Source organism: Telopea speciosissima, chromosome 7, assembly GCF_018873765.1.
Source record: "Telopea speciosissima isolate NSW1024214 ecotype Mountain lineage chromosome 7, Tspe_v1, whole genome shotgun sequence".
NCBI classification, from domain to species: Eukaryota; Viridiplantae; Streptophyta; class Magnoliopsida; order Proteales; family Proteaceae; genus Telopea; species Telopea speciosissima.
Genome location: NC_057922.1, coordinates 19,995,285 through 20,015,673, shown reverse-complemented (window position 1 = coordinate 20,015,673; position 20,389 = coordinate 19,995,285). Strand labels below are relative to the sequence as shown.

Genomic DNA, 20,389 nt, shown 5'->3' with positions numbered 1-20,389 from the left:
CATAATCTAAAAGTTAATGAGTTTTGAGTTCGGGAGTATATGAGCCTATGTAGAGGATTCAACAATCACCTCTCTTTGTAAGAATCTTTTGGCTCCACTTTTCTTCACCCAGCTGTAAAGCTTTATTCCCTATATCTCTTAGTGTTGATGCTATGTTTTTCTCTCCTTCTACCCCTATTTATTTTTCTTGTTCGAGTATTGAAAAAATTCTTTCGAATTTCCTATTTTGTGGGATTTTGCCACTCAAAGGTGTAAACACAGTGAATCATCCATCAAATATACAGCTTATTATATTAAGTACACTGTTAGAATCTGGTACATATGCATCAGACAGGAAGTTGGGCAGTGAACAGAAAATTGAACTTGCAGCATGTGATGTTTCAGATCTTTTTTCTGAATCTTTTTTGGGTTGAAGGATGGACATGTTGACGATAGCATTGCTGTTCTTACAATGTTAGGGACAGGCTGCACTTATTGCAAGTTGGTTGAGGTCAAACTCGTGATTATTTAAAATCTCCCTAGCAACAACTTGACTATTTAAAGAATGTGGTACCTCTTTGGCATAATGCTTGGTATTACACTGTTGACTTCATGTTTGGTTTTTTATTATTAGCTGGCAGTTTCCAAGTAGCAGTCTTTGTGTTTCAGCATACAATTGTTTGTCCTTTTAAGTTTTTCATGTTTAAACTTCATGCTAACAAGGGGTGGGATATATCATAACCATTTCTTCAAATGCTAGCCAGATATCTCTTTCTAATCCGATTACAGCATATGTTTATTTCTTATCTAGTGAAGAGAATCATCTTGTTGTCCTCAAGAAATGTTAAATTGTATCTTAAATGCTGCTCCTTATTATGTAGATGGTGAGCCATTGGACCAGCACTCCTGCGATAAGTCTTGGTATTGAAGAGAAAGAGTGGTTGCTTAGCCTTGGGGAGAGAATGAAGACAAGAGTAGTGGGACAAGATTTAGCTGTTGATGCCGTTGCAGATGCAATATTGAGGTCTAGGGTTGGATTGTGTCAAACTCGGCAGGTGATTGGATTATTCCTCTTCGTGGGCTTGACAGGTGTAGGTAAGTCAGAACTAGCAAGAGCCCTTGCCGAGCAACTTTTCGGCAATGAAAACTTGTTAATACAAATTAATATGTCTGACTATGTTGAACGGGAGTCAGTTTCACAACTTGTTGGTTCAATTCCAAGGTGAGTAGTGCAAGTTCTAGTTATCCAGTATATGGTAGAGGGATTTTCATTTTAATACTCTCATTTTGTTGTTCTTGAGTATTTGGAAATTGTTAGGTATGCTGGCCACATACATGGTGATAATCTTATAGAAGCTTTGCGAACAATGCCACATGGTGTTGTCCTATTTGACAAGGTTGAGAAGGTCAGCAGTTCTGTTCTCCAAGCTCTCATTCAGGTTTTTTATCGTGGTTATCTAATCGATGGGCAAGGAAGGATGGTTGACTTCACCAACATGGTCATTATTATGACTTCATATGTGGGAGCCAAACACATCCTAGCCCCATTAAATTTTCAAACTACTATGCAGAGGGCTCAAGAACGAGTGATGGTAGAGGTAAGTAGGGGGGAGCTCCTTTTATTAGATTTATCAATGGACTTTCCAACTTGATTTTCTCATATGTTAACTAATTTTTCAATATTTAATTGTTGCATTTTATTTAAAAGGATTCAAACTTTCATATTTTGATTGAGAATAGTTATATTGCAAGGAATTAAGCAAAAACCTCAAATGAATATAATTTAACTAAGAACATCAATGTTCAATTTGTAGTGTTCTTTTCTTTATCAATCCTTCTATTTCATGAAGAATCACATGGTGTAATTTCAAGCAATGATCATTTGAATGAAATGTGAGTTGATGTGTGAAGGCTGTATCAAGACTCTTATGTTTTTCTAATTTTTAAAGTTTTTCAGGTGAGGAGGCATTTTAGGCCTGAGTTGCTAGATCGTTTGGATGATGTCATAATTTTCAATTTCCTCTCACCCAAGCGGTTGGGGAAAGTTGCTAGGCTTCACCTGAGGGATGTAGCCAGTCATCTGGCAGAGAGAGGTGTGGCTTTATCTGTTTCTGAAGATGCATTGGACTTAGTAGCAGCTATGGCCTATCATCCAGTGAGTGCATTATATTCCCCTCAAGATTAAGATAATCATATAAATAAGATTGTTACTGGGAATAAAAATATTTTTTTAATATTCATTATCTTTTTATCTTCCTCTCTTGGTAAAGGGGAATGAGTTCTATGTGATGGATGGAAACTGATTATTCCTTTGGTCTAAAGGAGTTTGGCGCCAAGCCAGTAAAGTTTTGGCTGCAGAAGAATGTGGTCACTAAGCTGTCGAAGATGCTAATAAGGGATGAGATAGATGAGAATTCCACAATTTACATTGATGTTATGCCAGTGCCAGAGAATGAGGATCTCTCTTGCAACGTAAGGGTGAAATTGAGTCAGAAAGAGGATCAAGACCTATTAAAGGTGTGGCCTCAGTCTCCAGTTGTGTATACCTGATTTCAGAAATCTATAGGATATATGCTTGGACTGAATTTGATTTAGATGGTGCAGTTGGCTGTTATAATTTTTATAGGTATCTGGAGGGTGTTGGTTGGTCAGCCACTGGCTAGGAAATCTGGGAACACGTATGTGTAAAATGTTTGCAGGGCATCAAGTCAAAGGGAAATTTGTTTACACTGATGCTCCATCTGCAAGACAGAAGGAGTTGACATATAGGGTGGAGAGGAATGGAGGCCTTGTGAATGCCAGTATACGGCGAGAACTGGATATCATTCCATTCAAAGGCATTGACTCAATCTCTTAGGTTCCTCTATTGCTTGGTTATGTCTAGTTATACTCCTATGAACTGCAAGTTGCTGCCATATGGCTGAAGAAGGTGGATCTTTTGTGCACGGCGGCTGATTAGCATGAATGAGAGGTTGGTAATTTGATGTAGTCTGAGCATGTTGAAGACTGGTATGTCTTCAAAATCCTTTTTCTTGTAATTGTTATGCTTCTTTTTTTTTTTTGGGGGGGGGGGGGGGGGAGGGTTGTTGAAACTAATGTCATTGTCTTCAACCTTATTAGCATTGTTGATGTCATAACTTTGTTTTTTCTGGATTCATGTTTTGGTATTCATATGCAGGCATGGACGACTTCCTACACCATCTTCATTTCCATACGGTGTTCTTCATCAAGGATTTAAGTATCGGTATCAGGTATCGTATCGGAGGGGTGATTTTAAGAGACGTATCGTATTGGAGAGACACAATATAAGCTAAAGATACACATGGAAATGGTCAAGAAATGCATGGATGTCCTTATAATACATAGAACATATAGTTTTGAAACATAATTATGCAATATGTAAATGCATACCAGCTTGATGCAGGGATTTGAGTCATTTTTACTTTTTACCTAATCTAGCGATGCATAACAAAAAAAAAGTTAAGAAGAAAAGAGATTTGAGCACCAAAAAAAAGAGATCTGCAACTTTACCACTTTTGCGCCCAAATCTATTTTGATCCATCTCACCAAAACTTGTTGGAATGGTGAAGGTTAGAGTCGTTTTTTATGTTAGATGATTTCCTCCAACACATATCAAAGAGAAAAACATGTTTCCAAGGCCTTCGGTTGCTCTCAGCTTCGTATATCACTCACAGTTTCTGTTTTGCAGGTTTAAAGGATGCGTATCTTACCTGTATTAGACCGTTTCGGACTGTATCAGTACCATATCGGCCCCATATCGGTTGATACAAACATTTTTTGAAAAATAAGTATCAATACCGATACATATTGGCTGATACGATACAATATGATACGATAACTACCAATACTTAAAACCCTGCTCTTCATGGTATGGCTCTTTATCTAAGAAGCAGAGTCAGCCTAAAAGTCTATTTTTGCTGATTTTTGCCAATTAGTTTTGATTCCAGTAAATCCAGCGGGTTGGTTGATATATATTATTCATAGTGTTCCATGTTGCTGGTATCAGGATTTTATGAAAAAAATTTCCTCTCATAAAAGTCCTCCAGAGCAGGCTTCTAGTATTTTATAGTGTTAATGCATGGATGCCTCTCCTTTTAAAATCTCAAATTTAAATAAGTTGTATAACTTATGGATTGAATGTTGAGTACCATTTATTAGTGGTATAATTTGGTTCCATGGAGGCAATTGTACTCATACTTTGATACTACATTCCTTTGAAATAATCTTGGGGTGGTTGTGCTTAATAAATGGAATACTGCCACTGAAGCAGAAATACAATTTAGACAAAGGATCAGCAACAGTAGGAACTAATAATGCCAAGATCTTGTGGTGTTTTCTATTAGGACATGCATCAACTTGTGAGATTCAATACTCACAACGACTGCAGATAGTGCAACTCATTGAATGTCTTATTGCTAGAGGTAAGGATATCTGGACCATGACCTTGTATGAGTGTTTCACTGTTAAACCATATAGGTGGTTCTATGTAGTATTACAATGCTTTGGAGAAAAATCCGATTTCACATTTTGATTTCCATGGCATGATGGTCCTTTTGTTAGTTCTTTCATTGTTCAAGTAGATGGAGATATCGTAATATTTTGTTTAATCTCAAGTATTATGATTAATGAAATTGTGAGATTTGGTGTGAAAGAATTTGGCTATGTCAAAAACTGGTTTGCAGCTACGTCTCTTTCTCTTTCTCCTCTTTATGGTAAGATCTTTTCTCTCTCTTTCCCCTACCATCCATTCTCTTCTTCTTGGTTCTTTTCTCTAATATTGTTCTGCTCCTTAATGCTCATTCTCATTTATGGTATGCACTATTCAGCTCTTCAATTCTTCAATCTGCTGCAGCCCCCAAAAAATCCTAAATCTGCATGTGTTCTTGTTTCCCCCCCACCCCCCACCCCCTCGGATACCTTATTTTCTATTCATCCTGTGTTCACCAAGCCTAATTGATATCGTGACTTAATTTAAACCCCTTGCTCTATAGGTTTTGATTATGCCCCTATTCAAATTGCACCCTCTAGCATTAAGTTTCAATATTAATCGATATCCAATTTTAAGGCTACTGCTTCCAGCGGTGCTAAAAAATGATCATCTACTTACTGGGGATCTGTTAAGTTCTTTTATTCCTAGTTCGGTAATTTTTTTTCCTAATGATGAGTTTATTTGAATTTTTCTGTCTTCAATTGGTCTGTCTCATATTAGCCCCATCTTCTAGACTAGTTTCTTGAACTATTACGGAAACCAACTTGTATATACTCTAGGTGCCCCCAATTAAGCATTTTCTTTAATCCTCATAAGTCATATTTGAGCCTAAATTTCTAGGTTTTTTTAGACCAGTAACCAATTTTTTTTTTTAAAATAATAATAATAATGTTCAAAATTTCAGTCGAAATGACCAAAATTTTATGAAATTTTTCGATTTCAACAAACTAGATGCGATACCTGGGTCTTACAAAGATTCGTGAAATTTCAACCATGTTTTGGGTTTTGGTATCGTTTTGGCCCAAACGGTACAAACCCTTTGAATAAAATGGATGGCATCGATGACATGGGTTCGAAAGTTTGTCCCATTTCGCTAGTTTCGATAGTTTTGACTCCAAAGAGGGAAACTTTGTAGAAAGCCACTTTTTTTTGTGGTTTTTTTAGTCAAATCACTCTCATATATTTATGGAACAAAGTGTTGGGTGTGTAACACGGTGGGTTGTCATTTGTGCATAACATCTTCTCACACCCGGCCCGCCAACCATATATGTTGATGTTGGCTCCGCATCCACCATCTAATTATGGTGGCTCTCGATCGAGTTCTTTACGATTCAAAGATCTATACCCTAGGTTAGGGTACCTCCAATGTGTTGACGATGTCATTTATAGGGTTGTTATAGAGGATTTTGAGCATTTCATCTGAGTTCTAGCGTAACGATGATGAGGTCAATATATGTGATACAATTGGAAGATACTTGCTTCGGCAGCAACAACAATCTGCTAATGGTTTTGATTCTTCCCAAAACTCTTGATGTGGTACTAGGAGTGTAAGATGAGTAGCGGGGTCCAATGTAATTTGCTTGTATTCTTCACCGTTCAAAAAGTTTGTAATGGACCATGTAACACATTTGAAAATTATGAAATGGTTTCTAATTTTATGTATTCATTTCTAATGCATATTTTAATTGTTTTAATTGAATTATGTACGTTCTAGATTTCTAGTACTAAATTCTGAATAGAATAGGTTATATTAGTAAAAGTATATAACAGTGTATAACATACACTACCAACCTAGGGTATGAAGCCAAACTACCATTTTGGGTGTGCTTTTTACAATTTAAGGGTTCCAATATGTTTGGAGGGCCTAAAATTGGATTTTCCAAAAGTTTCGGGATGGTAATTTGGTCATTTGGACCTTGATACCTGCAGTCGAAACTTACTAGGTTTTGGCAAGGTTTTGATTGAATAGCTTCCACTTTATGTGGGTACCATGGTTTTGAGGTCAGAATTGGCGATCTGATTGCAGTCGTTTTGTCCTTGATTTTTTTGGTTCAGATTGATTCAGGCCGATTCTGACCGACGCTACTAATAATCCCTTGAGATGGATTTGCCAATCCAAGTTCATGGCCGATTTTACACAGATATTAGTTAAAGCAGTGAGGATTTGGAAGATAAGCATCATCCGATCTTGAGAGGGATTGGCCAATCCCCCAACCAACCTGATCCCAAGTTTTAAAACCTTTGATTGCTACCCAAAACTTCATGAATTGGGGAAAACTCTCCAGATTTATATATAATAGGTTTTTCGATTGCAAATTATAGTAGTTTTTTTTTTTTTCGATCTCCCCCCCCCCCCTCTACTCCTGGCATAAATGCTGATACAATTGGTAGAACTCTTGGATTGTTAGCATGACTATTATTGGTTTGATTTGCTAGTTTCTAGGATTGGAAGTCAACCAGCCATTCCAGTTTTGTAAAAGCATTGAACTGAATGCTGAAGGACATAGACAACCTCATCTGTGATTTGCAGTAATCCCTGTTTTGATATTGGTAGCTACTAGATTCCGCAGTAGTATTAGTAAGTATAGAATCTACCAATACCAGGGAACCAATTTAGATCCAACAGTAGTTCCAAAACTTACAATTTTATTTCAGTCAGAAGTTGCTAAACATAGGAGGATACCAATACGACAGTCCTCTTACTGATTATGTCCGACTGTCTAGTAACCCAAGCACCCATTGAAGAAGTAAAAGAATTAGAGTTTGGAAGCAATAAAAACAGGGAGGAAACAAATTTCCTAGTAAAATTCTGGTTCAGAGGGAAGCCACCAAACATTCATGTTCATAGCTTCTTCTGTCAAGATTGCAATTGAACCTTTGATGTTCCCCAGAAATCTATATATTTAGCACATCAAAGGTTGGTGATTCAAATTTCTATGGTATAAATAGTTCCTGAAAAAATTTGAAATTGCAGTGAAAACTCACACTATCCCACAAGCAGTAAGGATTAGCGGAAAGAGGATGATGCTTTCCCCCACCATCCCCATCTTTTATCTCAAATCAGATCATTTTCATGTACACTTTCAGTTAACTACTTAATTATTACACAGGAGATCTACAAATGTCCACATCTAGTCATGAACCAACAGATGGGAAAAACAACAATCGGAAAAATAGAAACAATCATGAAATAATTTCATCTCAACAAAATTAATACACCTAAATACAAACATATTAGAAGTAGCTTGATTGCACCTGCAAGAGCTCAAGATGCGCCAAAATCTTAGCAATTGTGGATTTTAAGGTTGGAGATCCCTTTTGTGCAAGCTCAATGAGCAACACTTGAGCAGCTTCACCATACTGTACTTTATGAGCCTCGATTCTAAAAGTCATTTCCAAAATCCAAAGTGCTTTCTCTTGGACCTTTACAGTTCCTAATTCAAGAACTCTCATGATGGCACGAACACCAGATGCTTTGGCAATAGCCTTACTTCCATTTTCCCAGATCTCATCTTGCAAGATAGTTGAAAGGGCACTAAGGACAGCTTCATCTGCTTCTCTATCTTCACCTTCCAAAATTTGGATTAGTGGTGAGAGAGCACCAGCCTTGACAAGACAAAACGTGCTTTTGACAAAACAGTAGCCATCATGGAGTTCACAAAATGCATCTAGAGAGGGAGGCATACAAAGCCATTTTGATGCTCTGGATTTGCTTAAAGAAAGAGTATTCTGTGACAGCTGAGCTAATGAAGTTGCAGCTCTACATTTGACAGTGGGTGACCCCATCGAGAGCAACTTCACAAGCCAGGGGATCACACCATGTTCTGCAGCTAGTTGCTGAAGTTTCTTATCTGAAGGAACCGTAAACCGAATCAATATAGCTGCACTGCTCTCGACTAACCACCTCCTTGTGGGTGTTGAAGTTGGCATGCATACGTCCAGAAATGAGAGCAGAATGGGAAGCAAATGTGTCCTTTTGAGAACTTCTGTTGCCCTTTTGTTGCCAATGGGGATAATACTCAATAATCCAAGAGCAGCAGCTTTTTCTTCCTCAGACACTGATTCTGATATAATATTTATTATAACATTGAGGTGAATCTTTTCAAGTTGTTCAGAGAACTCTCTTGGAGAATCTTTATAAAGATTGTACAGTAAATTTAAGGCAACTATTTTGCTTTCTGTGTTTCCGTCAGTTAAGAATGGTAGGATAAGATCAAATGCACCATTTTCTTTCATTTTGGATTTAACCTTCGATGTATTGGAATGGCCAGTAATACTGTTGAGTGCTCTTAAGAGGTGACACTGAATTACTGGGCTGAACAAGTGTAGAAGTGAAAGCATCTGTTGTGCTATGTCTGGGTTTACAAGAATAGATTCGGACTGGGCAATGCTAGCAAGAATGGCTGAAGCTGGTTCTCGGAGGGTCATAAGCACAGAAGTGACTGAGAAAAGGAGCTGGAGCAGAGTCATTACAATGCCTGAATTAATCAAACGCTGAGCATTTTCAGTCAAACTGGAGAGATTCTGTAAGGCACCCAAAGCAGAGAGCTTGGCTTCAAATTTTCCATAACTGAACATTTTGACAAGGGATTCAATTGCTCCTTCTTCACCAAGAGCAGCACTACTCTGCTCGGTGAGTTCCATTCTTGAAAGTGCTGTTGCCATAAGAATCTTACTCATATCAGAACCTGAAAATAAACGGTATAGAGTTTAATCAGACGAATGAATAATTTTGCAATACTTAGGTGATTATTAGCAAGATGACTTCATATCCAATTCTGATAATTAACTATCAAGATAAAGGGAACACACAAATTACAGTATCGGGACCTCACAGTAAACTAAGTAAAATGAGGATACAGTGCCATACATACACTTTAATTCCCTATAGCTCAACATCCAACAGGTGATGAAAGGAGGAACATGATTTTTGTCAATTTTAACACATTCAATGCTTTCAGAATGCCCTTAGAAACAGGAGACTTAAAGATTTTTTAGCCATTAACCCAAGAGAAGTAAATTGTAGGTTTATGGAGTCAAGTCTCTGTTACGGTGCTTCCATTAGGCTTGAACGCATAGCTAAACTAGCTGGCTTGTATCATTGAAACCTCGATGTGGCAATTTTAACCTAAGGTTAAAGGGTACATTCATAGTTGTAAGAAGGAAGAGACACATGCCAGGTGCAACATTAAAATATCAGACTGCAGAGGCACCTAAGGCAAAGTGCTCTTTGTTATTCACGTTCATTGAGCTGAAAATTTTATGAGATATTTATCCTACCCTAAGCTAGAATTGGTCTTGTATAAATTGTGAAATCTATAACTATAAAATTACAAATCTGCCCCTTTCTCCATCTTATCTTTTATTCCTGTGAAGCTAAAAGTCAACAGAACAGGAATAGCAAGAATTTAAGGTCACAATAATGTCACTAACAAATACCTACGTATATAAGCAGTTGTATCTTAAGTACACATCTTAAGTACACAGTGAGACACGGCACAAAATCCATTGGTCAGAATCATATCCAAGGAGTAGTGCACCTTTTACACATTCCAGAAAATATGGTCACAATAAGGGTATACCCAGTGCGCGAGGCTCCCGTCACTGCAGGGTGTGGGGAGGGTCATAATGTACGCAACCTTATCCCTGCTTCGCAGAGAGGCTGTTTTCAATGCACAAGGCTCCCGCCACTGCGGGGTCTGAGAAAATGTGGTCACGATGATATTTTAAATAAAAAAGTTACAACAGAACCAAGAAAAAATTAGATGCAAGAGCTGAAAAACAGCTCTATAAGTACCTTGCTTCAGGTATTCTACAAGAGGCTTGAAGTAACCTGCCTCTGCCATAAGAAGAACATTCTGATTGTTGCTTGACAAAGCATTCAACAATTTCCCTGCATCGTGTGAAGAATTTGGGTCGTCACTATTGTGCACGGAAACCAACATAAGGATACAACCTTGTATTCTGCCGAGCCTTCGGCGGACTGCTGGGACCTCTGAGAGAGCCAGCAAGATCCCAACAGCTTCCCTACGCTCTTCAACATCCCGAGTCAAAGAACGCACCAATGTCAACAAGGAACTGATATCCACCATTTTCTCCTTTACATAAAGAAGCAATCTTAGATGCTGACAAATTAGTAAAAATCAATCATAAATTAAGAAAAAAAGTGCTTAAGTAAAATTTACTTCTATCTACCTTGTTTTCATCATTCACCACTAGAAGGCTTTTCAATATTGCCATTATATTCAACCGAACATTCCGGTTACTAGAAGCCAATCGATTCAACAGAATTGGAATAATACCTTCACCGTTTACCCATTCATTCTGAATAATCTTATCAATAATTAGTGATCTTAGTCCAGAAAGTGCAAGCCTGAATTCTTCGTCATTTCCATATTTGAGCTGCAATGCAATATTGTCAATATCAAGAACAGCTATTGCCTTCTCCTGCCCTTTCACTTCCAAGTCATTGACAAACTCCAATTCCTGCTCAACACTTGCATTGAATCTCACACTCATCATTTCTTTATGTAAAGCTCCATACTTTTCTTCAATCTCAACTGACACATCAAGGCTTGCCAAGATCACGACACCTAGACATCTACCCAGGTGATGAGTAATGTCTTCAACCTGTTTAGCCGATGCTCTTGAATGGGAAGACTCAATAACAGTCCTAGCACGCGTAAGCTCATTCTCTAGTGACTCAACGGCCTTTTGGATGGGCAGTGTGTCCATGACTGTGCTATTATCCCTTAAATCGTCAAGAATGAATGATAATTTTTCTACAAAAACAGCGAATTCATTGAAAATCTCTGGTTCAGTTTCAGAATCCATGGCAAGTGAAACAACCTCATCAGCTGATTGAAGTGACTCTGAAAGGAGTTCAGCAAAGTTTCTAGATTTTATTTGATGCATCTCTGATCTTGATGTCTATCCTAAGCTTCTGGAAATAAACAGAATAGGTGTGTTAGTACAAAAGGAAGTCAAAAGGCAAGATGGAATATGAAGAAATTACCTTCTTTTTTTTTTTTGGCGGAGAGGGGGGGGTGTTGAGAACCACAGATAAATTTTCATGCTTTTGCATATTCCAAAGAGCTATTTAAAGAATCATATTGTTGCACATCAACCTTGAAACTTCTGGTGGTAGGGGAGAAAGCAAACTTAGCCTACCAAAGAAAGCTAACTATGCTAGGGTTTCTATCCCTTTGTTCCCCAAAGAAGGTTCGATCCTAATTATATTGTCGTCTGTGGAAAGTGAATTTATTGAATGAATCTCTACTTATTTTGTTGTTTCAACCATTGTATATACTTCCAGCCTTGTACTATCACAACCTGAAAACAAAGGAAAATTATATTTATAATGTGATGACAATCCTACGACTCGTTATATTTGAACTGTACTGGATCGATGCTTTTATTGATATTTGTCAGTAGACCATTACTTAATATTCAATTGTAAAGAAAGAGTTAAAGAAAAAGAACTCTTCTACCAAAAATGGGGAAACACTACAATCAACTTTGTTTACAAAGGAAATCAAAATTTCCTACACCACCTTCATTTTTCATAGGTAGACCCTTAACCAATTACCGGGAGGCCCACTCATGAACAACTAATTTATTAGCAATCAACACCAACTTAAGAATTTAATTTCTAGATGTGCTTTCTCCTATATCTATATAACATGCAGATTAATCAGATCACTCTATCTCAAAATGGGCAAACAAAATCAGAGAATCCTCTGAAAAAACTTAGCAATAAGAGGAAAGTAAGAAACACCACAAACCTGACTAAGTTGGAATACAAGCAACATCCATTGGCTGGCGTAGAAAATTTGTAATTGAACCAAAGGGCTTCTCTATTTTTTTCTCTTTTTATTACGCGTTATGTGGAACCAAGTTAGTTAAACTGCTTTCCCATGAATGGACACTAAGTTAATTTCCTAAATATTTCTCCCAAATTTAGTAATTACATCATCCAGTACACCCTTGGCCATTGAACAGTTGTAGCTATCTATGTAGGTCCAGAACATAGCGCGCTCATTATGTTCAATATGATGACTGACTTGAATTGTCAGCCAAGCCACTTCTTTTTATTACTCGTATTTCTATAATGGAGTCTCTCACATGGATTACTTCCCCAAATTGCAGGTAACAGATCAAATTCACGAATATGTACATTCACTCAATTTAAACTAGTAGTAGTTTCAGCCTTTCAGGATCACCCAATGTATCTCTCAGGCATGGTCCAAGATCTGCCAAGACTTTTGACATCTTAAAATAGAATTACAAAAGATGATTAGGAGGGAATATTTATTTCTGAGAGCAATAGAGAATTTAAAACTATACAATATGATTCACTAACTATATCTTATAAAGATGTGTAACCATATCTTGTAAAGATGTGGTAAGGATGGGATCAATTCAGGCAGGATGACCATTCAAACCCATGCTTACACAAACCTAGATACTATTATACCCTCGAATAATTCAGCTTTAGGTCAGGTAAGCTTGGGTTAAGACTAATATTGCTGCAAAGTGTGAGGTACACCATAAAGAGTCCCATTTGACTCACATTGCCAACGAAAAAGGCTAAAAATAGGACTATCTAAACAAAGTAGCTACCCAGATGACAGAATCCCATCGGCAAAGGTCATCCGTAGTCAGAGAATCCACTCAAAAAAGCAGGTTGGACATGGTTATCACTATTGAGTGTATAATCACTGTTAATTTTAATTCTTCCAAACACGCAATCTCCTAATATGGAAATATTTGCAAAGTAGACATGCTGCAAACTTTATCAGGAAGTTTGATTAGATAAAAAGTCCTAGATATAATATATCGCAGGAGGGGATAAAAGAAAATTGATTAAAAAAAATTGGAAAAAATGAAGACGATTACAACCAAGACTCGTACAAGACACTTCCACTATATACGATGTTATTGAAGTATTGTCCTTGGCCAATTCAGATGCAAATATATACTAACCAGTATAGATGTAAATGGATTGGGAAACCCAATGCATACCAAAGAACTGGTTAGCTCTGCAAAATTCAAGCACAAACTGAAATCCAAGCATCATTGGTCAACCCAAGCTAAGGTTCTCGTTGAGCTCAAACCCAATCCACAACCTAGAACTAACCCCCATCAAAGTATAACTTCATTTGGTTTACTATTCTAATTTGGGTAACAATGAGGTTACACTTACAGTTGTGCATCTTGTACTCACCTAATTATCTTAGCCATAGAACATATAGGACGCCATAAGGGCTACAAGTATGATGACCTAACAGTACGCATGGTGGTGGGTACAAAAGAAGCTAAGGACTCACCAGCATTCTCATTTTTTGGTTTAAAATATTCATGGAGAAGTCACTAGAATCAACTAAAGAAATCAAACCCTAAAGTTCACTAAGATGGTAAGACTATAGCAGATACAACCATCTTTGTAATTTTCTACTTGAGATCACACTTGTTATGAGATGAGATTCAATAGCTTCTCATTGAGGTCATATTTGTCGTGAGAGCCATTTCAGTGGCAGCAACCTTACAATTAAATCATTCAGAATAAACCTGGAACTGCAGTAAAGACTCCTAAAATTTCTATGTTGTTTAATAGGAATAGAACAGCACCTAACTCTTGTGAGATGAGAATGCATGATTTTCCACAAAGAACTTGATTTACCTTGCCCAACCATTTATATTAAGTCACTACCAAACACCTCGAACTCTTAGATATTCAAGAAAGGCATAAGCTAAACAACATCAACAGTCCTAGATGGAACAAAATGAAATGGCCTTGCCTCCTTACCAAATAGAAAGACAATATGAAGAGAGCCATAACTGGGGACACATCACTTACCGCAGTGTGAAAACTGCAACTCCAAATGCAAGTGATGTAGGACCAAAGTATATTGATTATTAAGAATGAATAGTACTTTTACGTGTTAGAGAGGAAACTGTTAATTCCAATAAAGGAAGCAAAGACAGTAGAATGAAGCTTACGACTAGTAAGATGTTCATGAGATAAGAAGATCAATATTTGCAAATTAAGACGTGAAAACCAATGCCGTTATAGGACTGTAATACCATCCAGAGGGAAGTTAAAAGAAATAATAGGACAGGGTCCAAGCAACTTACCATTCACATATAGAAAAGAACCCAAGTAATAGTCTAACCAGAAGCAATTGACCAAGGCACAGAAATAATACAAGCAAAGAAAATTCCACAAGATAAGGGAAATAATAGAGGAGTCTTATACCCTCAGACCTAGGAATCAGATCAGCAACAATCTCTAGCATCAGAGGCAATTCATCAGCACCACTGAAAGTTGTGAAAAAGAATAGTCCACAAGATCAGATTTTTTTATATTAGACTTTGGATAGTATGAAATAGAAAGTCTCTCACATATGCATTAATTATTGAAGGGCATGGCTCCAACTTAGACCAAGAATTCTCCAAATCAGACTAGGACTTTGATTTGCCAAACAAGTTAATGAAAAGAAACTCAACGCAACCCAACTCATTAATCCTTATCCAATAAAAATTAATAAAAGAAATATATACAAAGGATTATATAAATTGGACACAAGAAATGATAAAAATTAAACTTTTAAAATAAAAAAATAAAAAAACCATCAAAATTATGATTCTGCCCTTGCATTTGTGCTTGGCTGATTTGAAAACACTTCAATTCCCATCTACAAGTCTTCCACATGGAACAAACTCCACAGGAGAATGCATGTCAAAGCAAGCTCCACCAAACATATAGTTTTTAAGTTTAACTAAAAAAACACTCTGAGAGAATGGCAGTGGTATGGTTTGTGTCTCCCAAGCTTGCTTAACTAAATAAGAAACTACCAAAGATGATGACAAAATGGAGAAGGTAAAGGAAAATAAAACTGCAATGCCAATTGGATAGAGAGTAAATGCATAGGAATGTTATGCAAATTGAAGTTAGATTTTTCATCATAGAAGTAATCCCTTTCTGCATTCACTTGTTCTATCTTCACATGCGTAGTTCTATGCTTTTCTCCTTTAGTATGAAGTATCATTCATCAATGACAAAGGAATTTGATAGGACCGATATTGATCTTAAGACAACATAAATGCAAAAGCCTAATTTGCATACAAGGTCTCAAAAATCTTCCCCTAAAGAGAAACTATGGTGAATCTTGGGTTACAAGGTCGTGCCAACATATTACAAAAGCTTACATTCCAAATCTTTTCAGCTACTTGTGACCATTTACTGTATCAATCAATACATGTGAACATTCCAATTAATTATCAGAGCCTAATTAGTTCATATTCCAAATCTTGTTCGACTAATTGGAAGCACTTTGATGTACTGACCAATACGTGTGATTTCAAATCAAAACCAAAGATACCAACTCCTAACTAATATCTAGACTAAGCTTAATTGAAGTAGGCTAATGGCACTTGGACCAAAAGATATTTACCCTAAATGACTGCAGTATCCTAGATGGATCTATTTAATCTCAAGGGAAACATTCAGATGCAGGAACACACACAGCCCAAGTTGCATTTTTATCATAGACAGAACCAACTCTATAAGGTAAAGCTAGAAGTCATTAATATGTTAATGTAAGAAATCTGAGTACCATACATGATCCGGAAAAAAAATTTATAATCAACACTAAAAAGTACCTTAAATATCCGGTTGTAAGTGTTGGAGTACCCTTCCCAGATGAACTGGTTCTGTTTCACAAGAACTCTAGCTTTCTCAGAGAACTCTATAGCTTACTCAAAGCCAGCAGCATACTGCCTACTCTCTACATCAAATAGAAACCCTTTTTAAGCAAATTGTAGCAGAAAAGATCAAAGAGAACTGCCTTGTAACACGCAATATAAGTACAAAGGTGTAATCTATTCAGGAAGATATATTTATACTAAAGATTAAGAGTTTCAAGAGTCAATTTTGGTAAGATTGTCATTAGCTGCATCAGTAGAGCTAAGTAACTGAAACTAACCAACATAAGCAATCTTTGAGTCTATCAATTTCACTGAACCTGAATTTGGAGCAAATGCTGCACAAAATGACTATATTTCTTAAAATAGAAAAGTGAATATAGAAGGTTAAACCTTACCATTTCAAGTTTGCTCATCATGACCACAGAAGACCTGAACAGTCTCCTAACTGAAACTCCAAAGCCTCTCCCAAGTCTCAAGTCGCGAGTCTCAAGAGAGCCTACTTAGCCCATGAACTCATATGGGTCCCCAATCCACATGCCTTACCAATCAAAAGTCCAATCTTTGACCAAAACTCATTCTCCCTTCAGAAACCCAGGAACCAATTAAGCCAAGAGATAAGGAGCGATGGAGAAAAGTGGTTTTCTCTTTGATTATTTGTTCTTCTTGCCCTCTTCTGTTTTCCAGTTGCTTTTGTTTAGTGGGTTTGTTCTTGTGACCTTCGAAGATTGATGGGTTTTGTTTCTTCTGCCTGCACAAAATGGCGTTTTGCTGTTGTAAGGTTATGGAGGATGACATATTCTTCTTCTATTCTTTGCTGTATCAGTCGTCCACTCGTCTTTTACCCATGGGACCTTCTATCTTCCATTTGAAGACCTCTCTCTCTCTGTCTCTCTCTCTGTCTCTCTCTCTCTCTCTCATTCACCCTCACCCAGATTGCAAGTCGTCTTCTTCTTCTCTCTCTTACTTTAACCCGCGAAACACATTTTAACCAAGCTGGACTGTCAATAAGCCCAAAATGTGGGTTCAACCCTTCAAACTTCAACAACCACCCCCACCCCCCCCCCCCCCAAAAAAACCCTAACCCTTCCAAACACTTCTCTTCTTATCATACCATAAAAATAAGCTGAGGTGAAAGTCCATCCTCCAGAAGTTATAAATTTCTGTGTTCTTGAAACTTTTATAAATCTGTCTTATACAAAAGTTGTCGTGAATCGTCGAAACCGAACCAATCGACCGAAACCAAAATGACCTTATCGGATCATGTTTCGGATTGGTTTTTCAACACCGAACCCAAATCATACCGATAAGACATCAACCGATCTGAGAAAATCAGACCAAAACCAAACCTAAATTGATATAACACGATAAAAAACCCGATACCAATCTAAAATTCATAATAAAAAAAAGGGAAACATATTTTTTAAGACTTGTGAATACATTTGCATGGTAAACTGAACCAATAATATCCATATCCTCTACTTCCGCTTGCCCCTACTTTCATGTGCGCCCTACACACAACGGGGTGCACAAAGACCGCCTTACCCCCACTCGGGCAAGGCGTTCGGGCAGGGGTAAGCCAGTCTTTGTGCACCCCATTGTGTGTAGGGCGCACATAGAAGTACGGGTAGATGGAAGTAGAGGATCCGGACTTGAACCAATAACGTACCCATAGCAAACTGATAAGAGAAACCAATATGAAACTGAAATCAAATTGAAATCACTCATTCTCACATCGAAACCAGTGAAATCAAATAGAAACCAGTCCAAATCGACCAATTGACACCCCTAGTCCTCAAACACAAAGAAAAATATTAATATGGGAAAATTATTTACACATCATTTGCCCTCTCATACTATTTTTCTTTCTTGACATGTGAGTCCCTTTGTATATGAACCGCTTGGAACTCTCTCCTGTGCTCTCATTGGCTGGGCATGGGAGATTCCACACATCATACAGGCAGTGTGTCGATCCCCTAATCTAGTAATATTCACCATGGTAAGTGAATTTTGTAAAGTTCACCATTTGCCACGTGACAAGAAATGGTGACATTGGTAAATTCAACTTGTAGACAATCCTCCACCAATCTCACTGGTAAATGTTTTGTCGAATAGGAATATATATTTATATAATGAGATCAAATAATGGTTCAAAGTCATGAAAAGTTAAAAGGATGTCATAAATCTCTAATATAGAATAACGAAGGTTAATGTTATTTTCATATTTTTCTATAACTTTAGAGACATTTTTAACTCATATAGTATTTGCTCATTTTCTCTTAAAATTTGACCAATAAGTATAAGTGAGGAGTCCCTCCAACATTTCAATAGCTTGCCAAGTGTAAACTTGCAAAGTTCACAACCCTTTTCATTTTCGATTCCATTTAAAAAAAAAAAAAGATTCCTAACATGTGGTTGCATAATTTACCACAAAAAAAAATTCGAACGTGTGGTTGCATATTTGATACCATTTCACTAGCTCATTGGTGCCTCGGATCATGTACCATTGTTTCGAATCTAACAGGCTATAGAAGAGTTGAGGATGGGTGAGGTTAAAATGGCTCAAGTAATGCTGACGGTGGAGAATACCCAAAAAAAAATTTGCACCTCCGCAATGTAGAACCTGTAATACATGTTTGAATAAATAAATACAAGATTGGCTTAGGATTATCACAAAACCCAGAAGTGTACTTTTTTGAAAGATTGCAACACTCGAATTGACTACACTGCATAGGCAACGGAGATCAAATGCAGCGGATATACTCTTCCAAAATTAGGGTTTCACAAACCCTAACTCTCAAAGCCTGGAGAGAGACGAGAGAGAGAGGCAATTTTGGGAACTTCAAAAAAACCTTATTCATAGGCTAAAAATTATGTAGTGTTTCTCTCTCCTCCCTAGCGAATACTATTTAGCAATCTCTCATACTGAGTGTCATCTTTACCAAAAATAAAAATACTGAGTGTCATCTAAATGGTATGATCCTATAATGTGTTCTCATAGGCATACCAAGAAGCACAAAATACATATCATGAATTTAGCCTACCTATATATAGCCAGTGCAGGCATCAACCATTAGCATACCAAGAAGCACAAAATATAAATATAGCAGTAGGGTATGTGGGCATAGAAATAACTATGCATTAATAATTGAAGGTGATCCATAAAAGACCCTCACTTCGATCGTGTATAATACAAATACAATATGAATACTCACATCAATATTCTTGAATCACATTCCGAGAAATATACAACGTGATAATCCTATAAATAATATACCCAATAATATCCCTAGTTGTGGAAACTTTAACATATAACCTTAGAACAACACATAACACATAAAATAATAATGCAACTAAAATGGAGTTTGATGGACACACATATCCAACATGTATGATAGTAGATATTTGGATTATCGGCCATGCTTCCAGCTAACGTCGAGTCTTCCATTTTTGCTATCTCTTATGTGAACTTACTTTCCAACGATAGACTAATAATTTTAGCCTCATTTGAATAAGTAAAAACTGATTCTACCAACAAAAAAAAAAAAAACAAATAGGTAAACGAATAAAGAGAACATGTCGTTTCATGACAATCAAATTGGCTTCCTTATAATGTGTTGGTAGATCAAACTAGTACTTACCACCCTAACTTGTCGAAGATCATGAAAAAGGCAATCAAATCATCGCAAGGTGGAAGGTTCTCTCTAATGACATTAGCTTTCAAAGAAGTTGTTCATCCATGAATGAAGGGAATTTCTCGGAATTAAATACGTTGAAACAAGCAGCTTCTTCAATTATCTCGAACTAATAAGCAATCCAACCAACCACAACATCCACAAACTGAAATCTCTCTCCTCCAAAGAATCTCTTCCCCACATTCTATCTTTCAAGTGCTTCTGAAGCCTCTGCTGCTGATGCTACCGCTTTCATCTGATCATATCCAGTGGAACTGAAAGCCATCTGAATCTCCGGCAACAACTACCCAAGAACAAGTACTACTTAACGATTAGTCATATGATTTGGAGAGGAGAAAAAGAATGATATTTAAACCTAGTTCTAAGTAGTGAACCTCACCTCCTCATCTGCAAATTTAGCCCATAAACGGTAATGTGCTCTCCCATACAGCTCAATAGGGAATATGGGATACTTTATCCACGTCTCCTACATATACATGAGAATGGTTATTGACTTGAG

General features: G+C 37.1%; 2 protein-coding genes across 3 annotated transcripts; one reads left to right on the top strand and one right to left on the bottom strand.

Moving 5' to 3' along the window:
• The first annotated feature begins 748 nt into the window (after nt 1-748).
• LOC122669132 (chaperone protein ClpB1-like) lies at nt 749-2,972 on the top strand. The gene is made up of 5 exons (XM_043865813.1): nt 749-1,201; nt 1,298-1,577; nt 1,937-2,134; nt 2,302-2,514; nt 2,584-2,972. The coding sequence occupies exons 1-5, from the start codon at nt 861-863 to the stop codon at nt 2,665-2,667; spliced, it is 1,116 nt and encodes a 371-aa protein (XP_043721748.1). The 5' UTR covers nt 749-860; the 3' UTR covers nt 2,668-2,972.
• Nucleotides 2,973-7,496: 4,524 nt separating this feature from the next.
• LOC122669130 (U-box domain-containing protein 44-like) lies at nt 7,497-17,072 on the bottom strand. Of its 2 annotated transcripts, XM_043865811.1 has the most exons (5): nt 16,594-17,072; nt 16,154-16,278; nt 10,685-11,432; nt 10,287-10,587; nt 7,497-9,177 (listed from the first exon to the last, which is right to left on the bottom strand). In XM_043865811.1, exons 3-5 carry the CDS (start codon nt 11,402-11,404, stop codon nt 7,724-7,726), a joined length of 2,475 nt encoding a protein of 824 aa, XP_043721746.1. In that variant the 5' UTR covers nt 11,405-11,432; nt 16,154-16,278; nt 16,594-17,072; the 3' UTR covers nt 7,497-7,723. The 2 variants fall into 2 exon arrangements, with proteins under 2 accessions (XP_043721746.1, XP_043721745.1); XM_043865810.1 differs by lacking the exon at nt 16,154-16,278.
• Between the last annotated feature and the right edge of the window lie 3,317 nt (nt 17,073-20,389).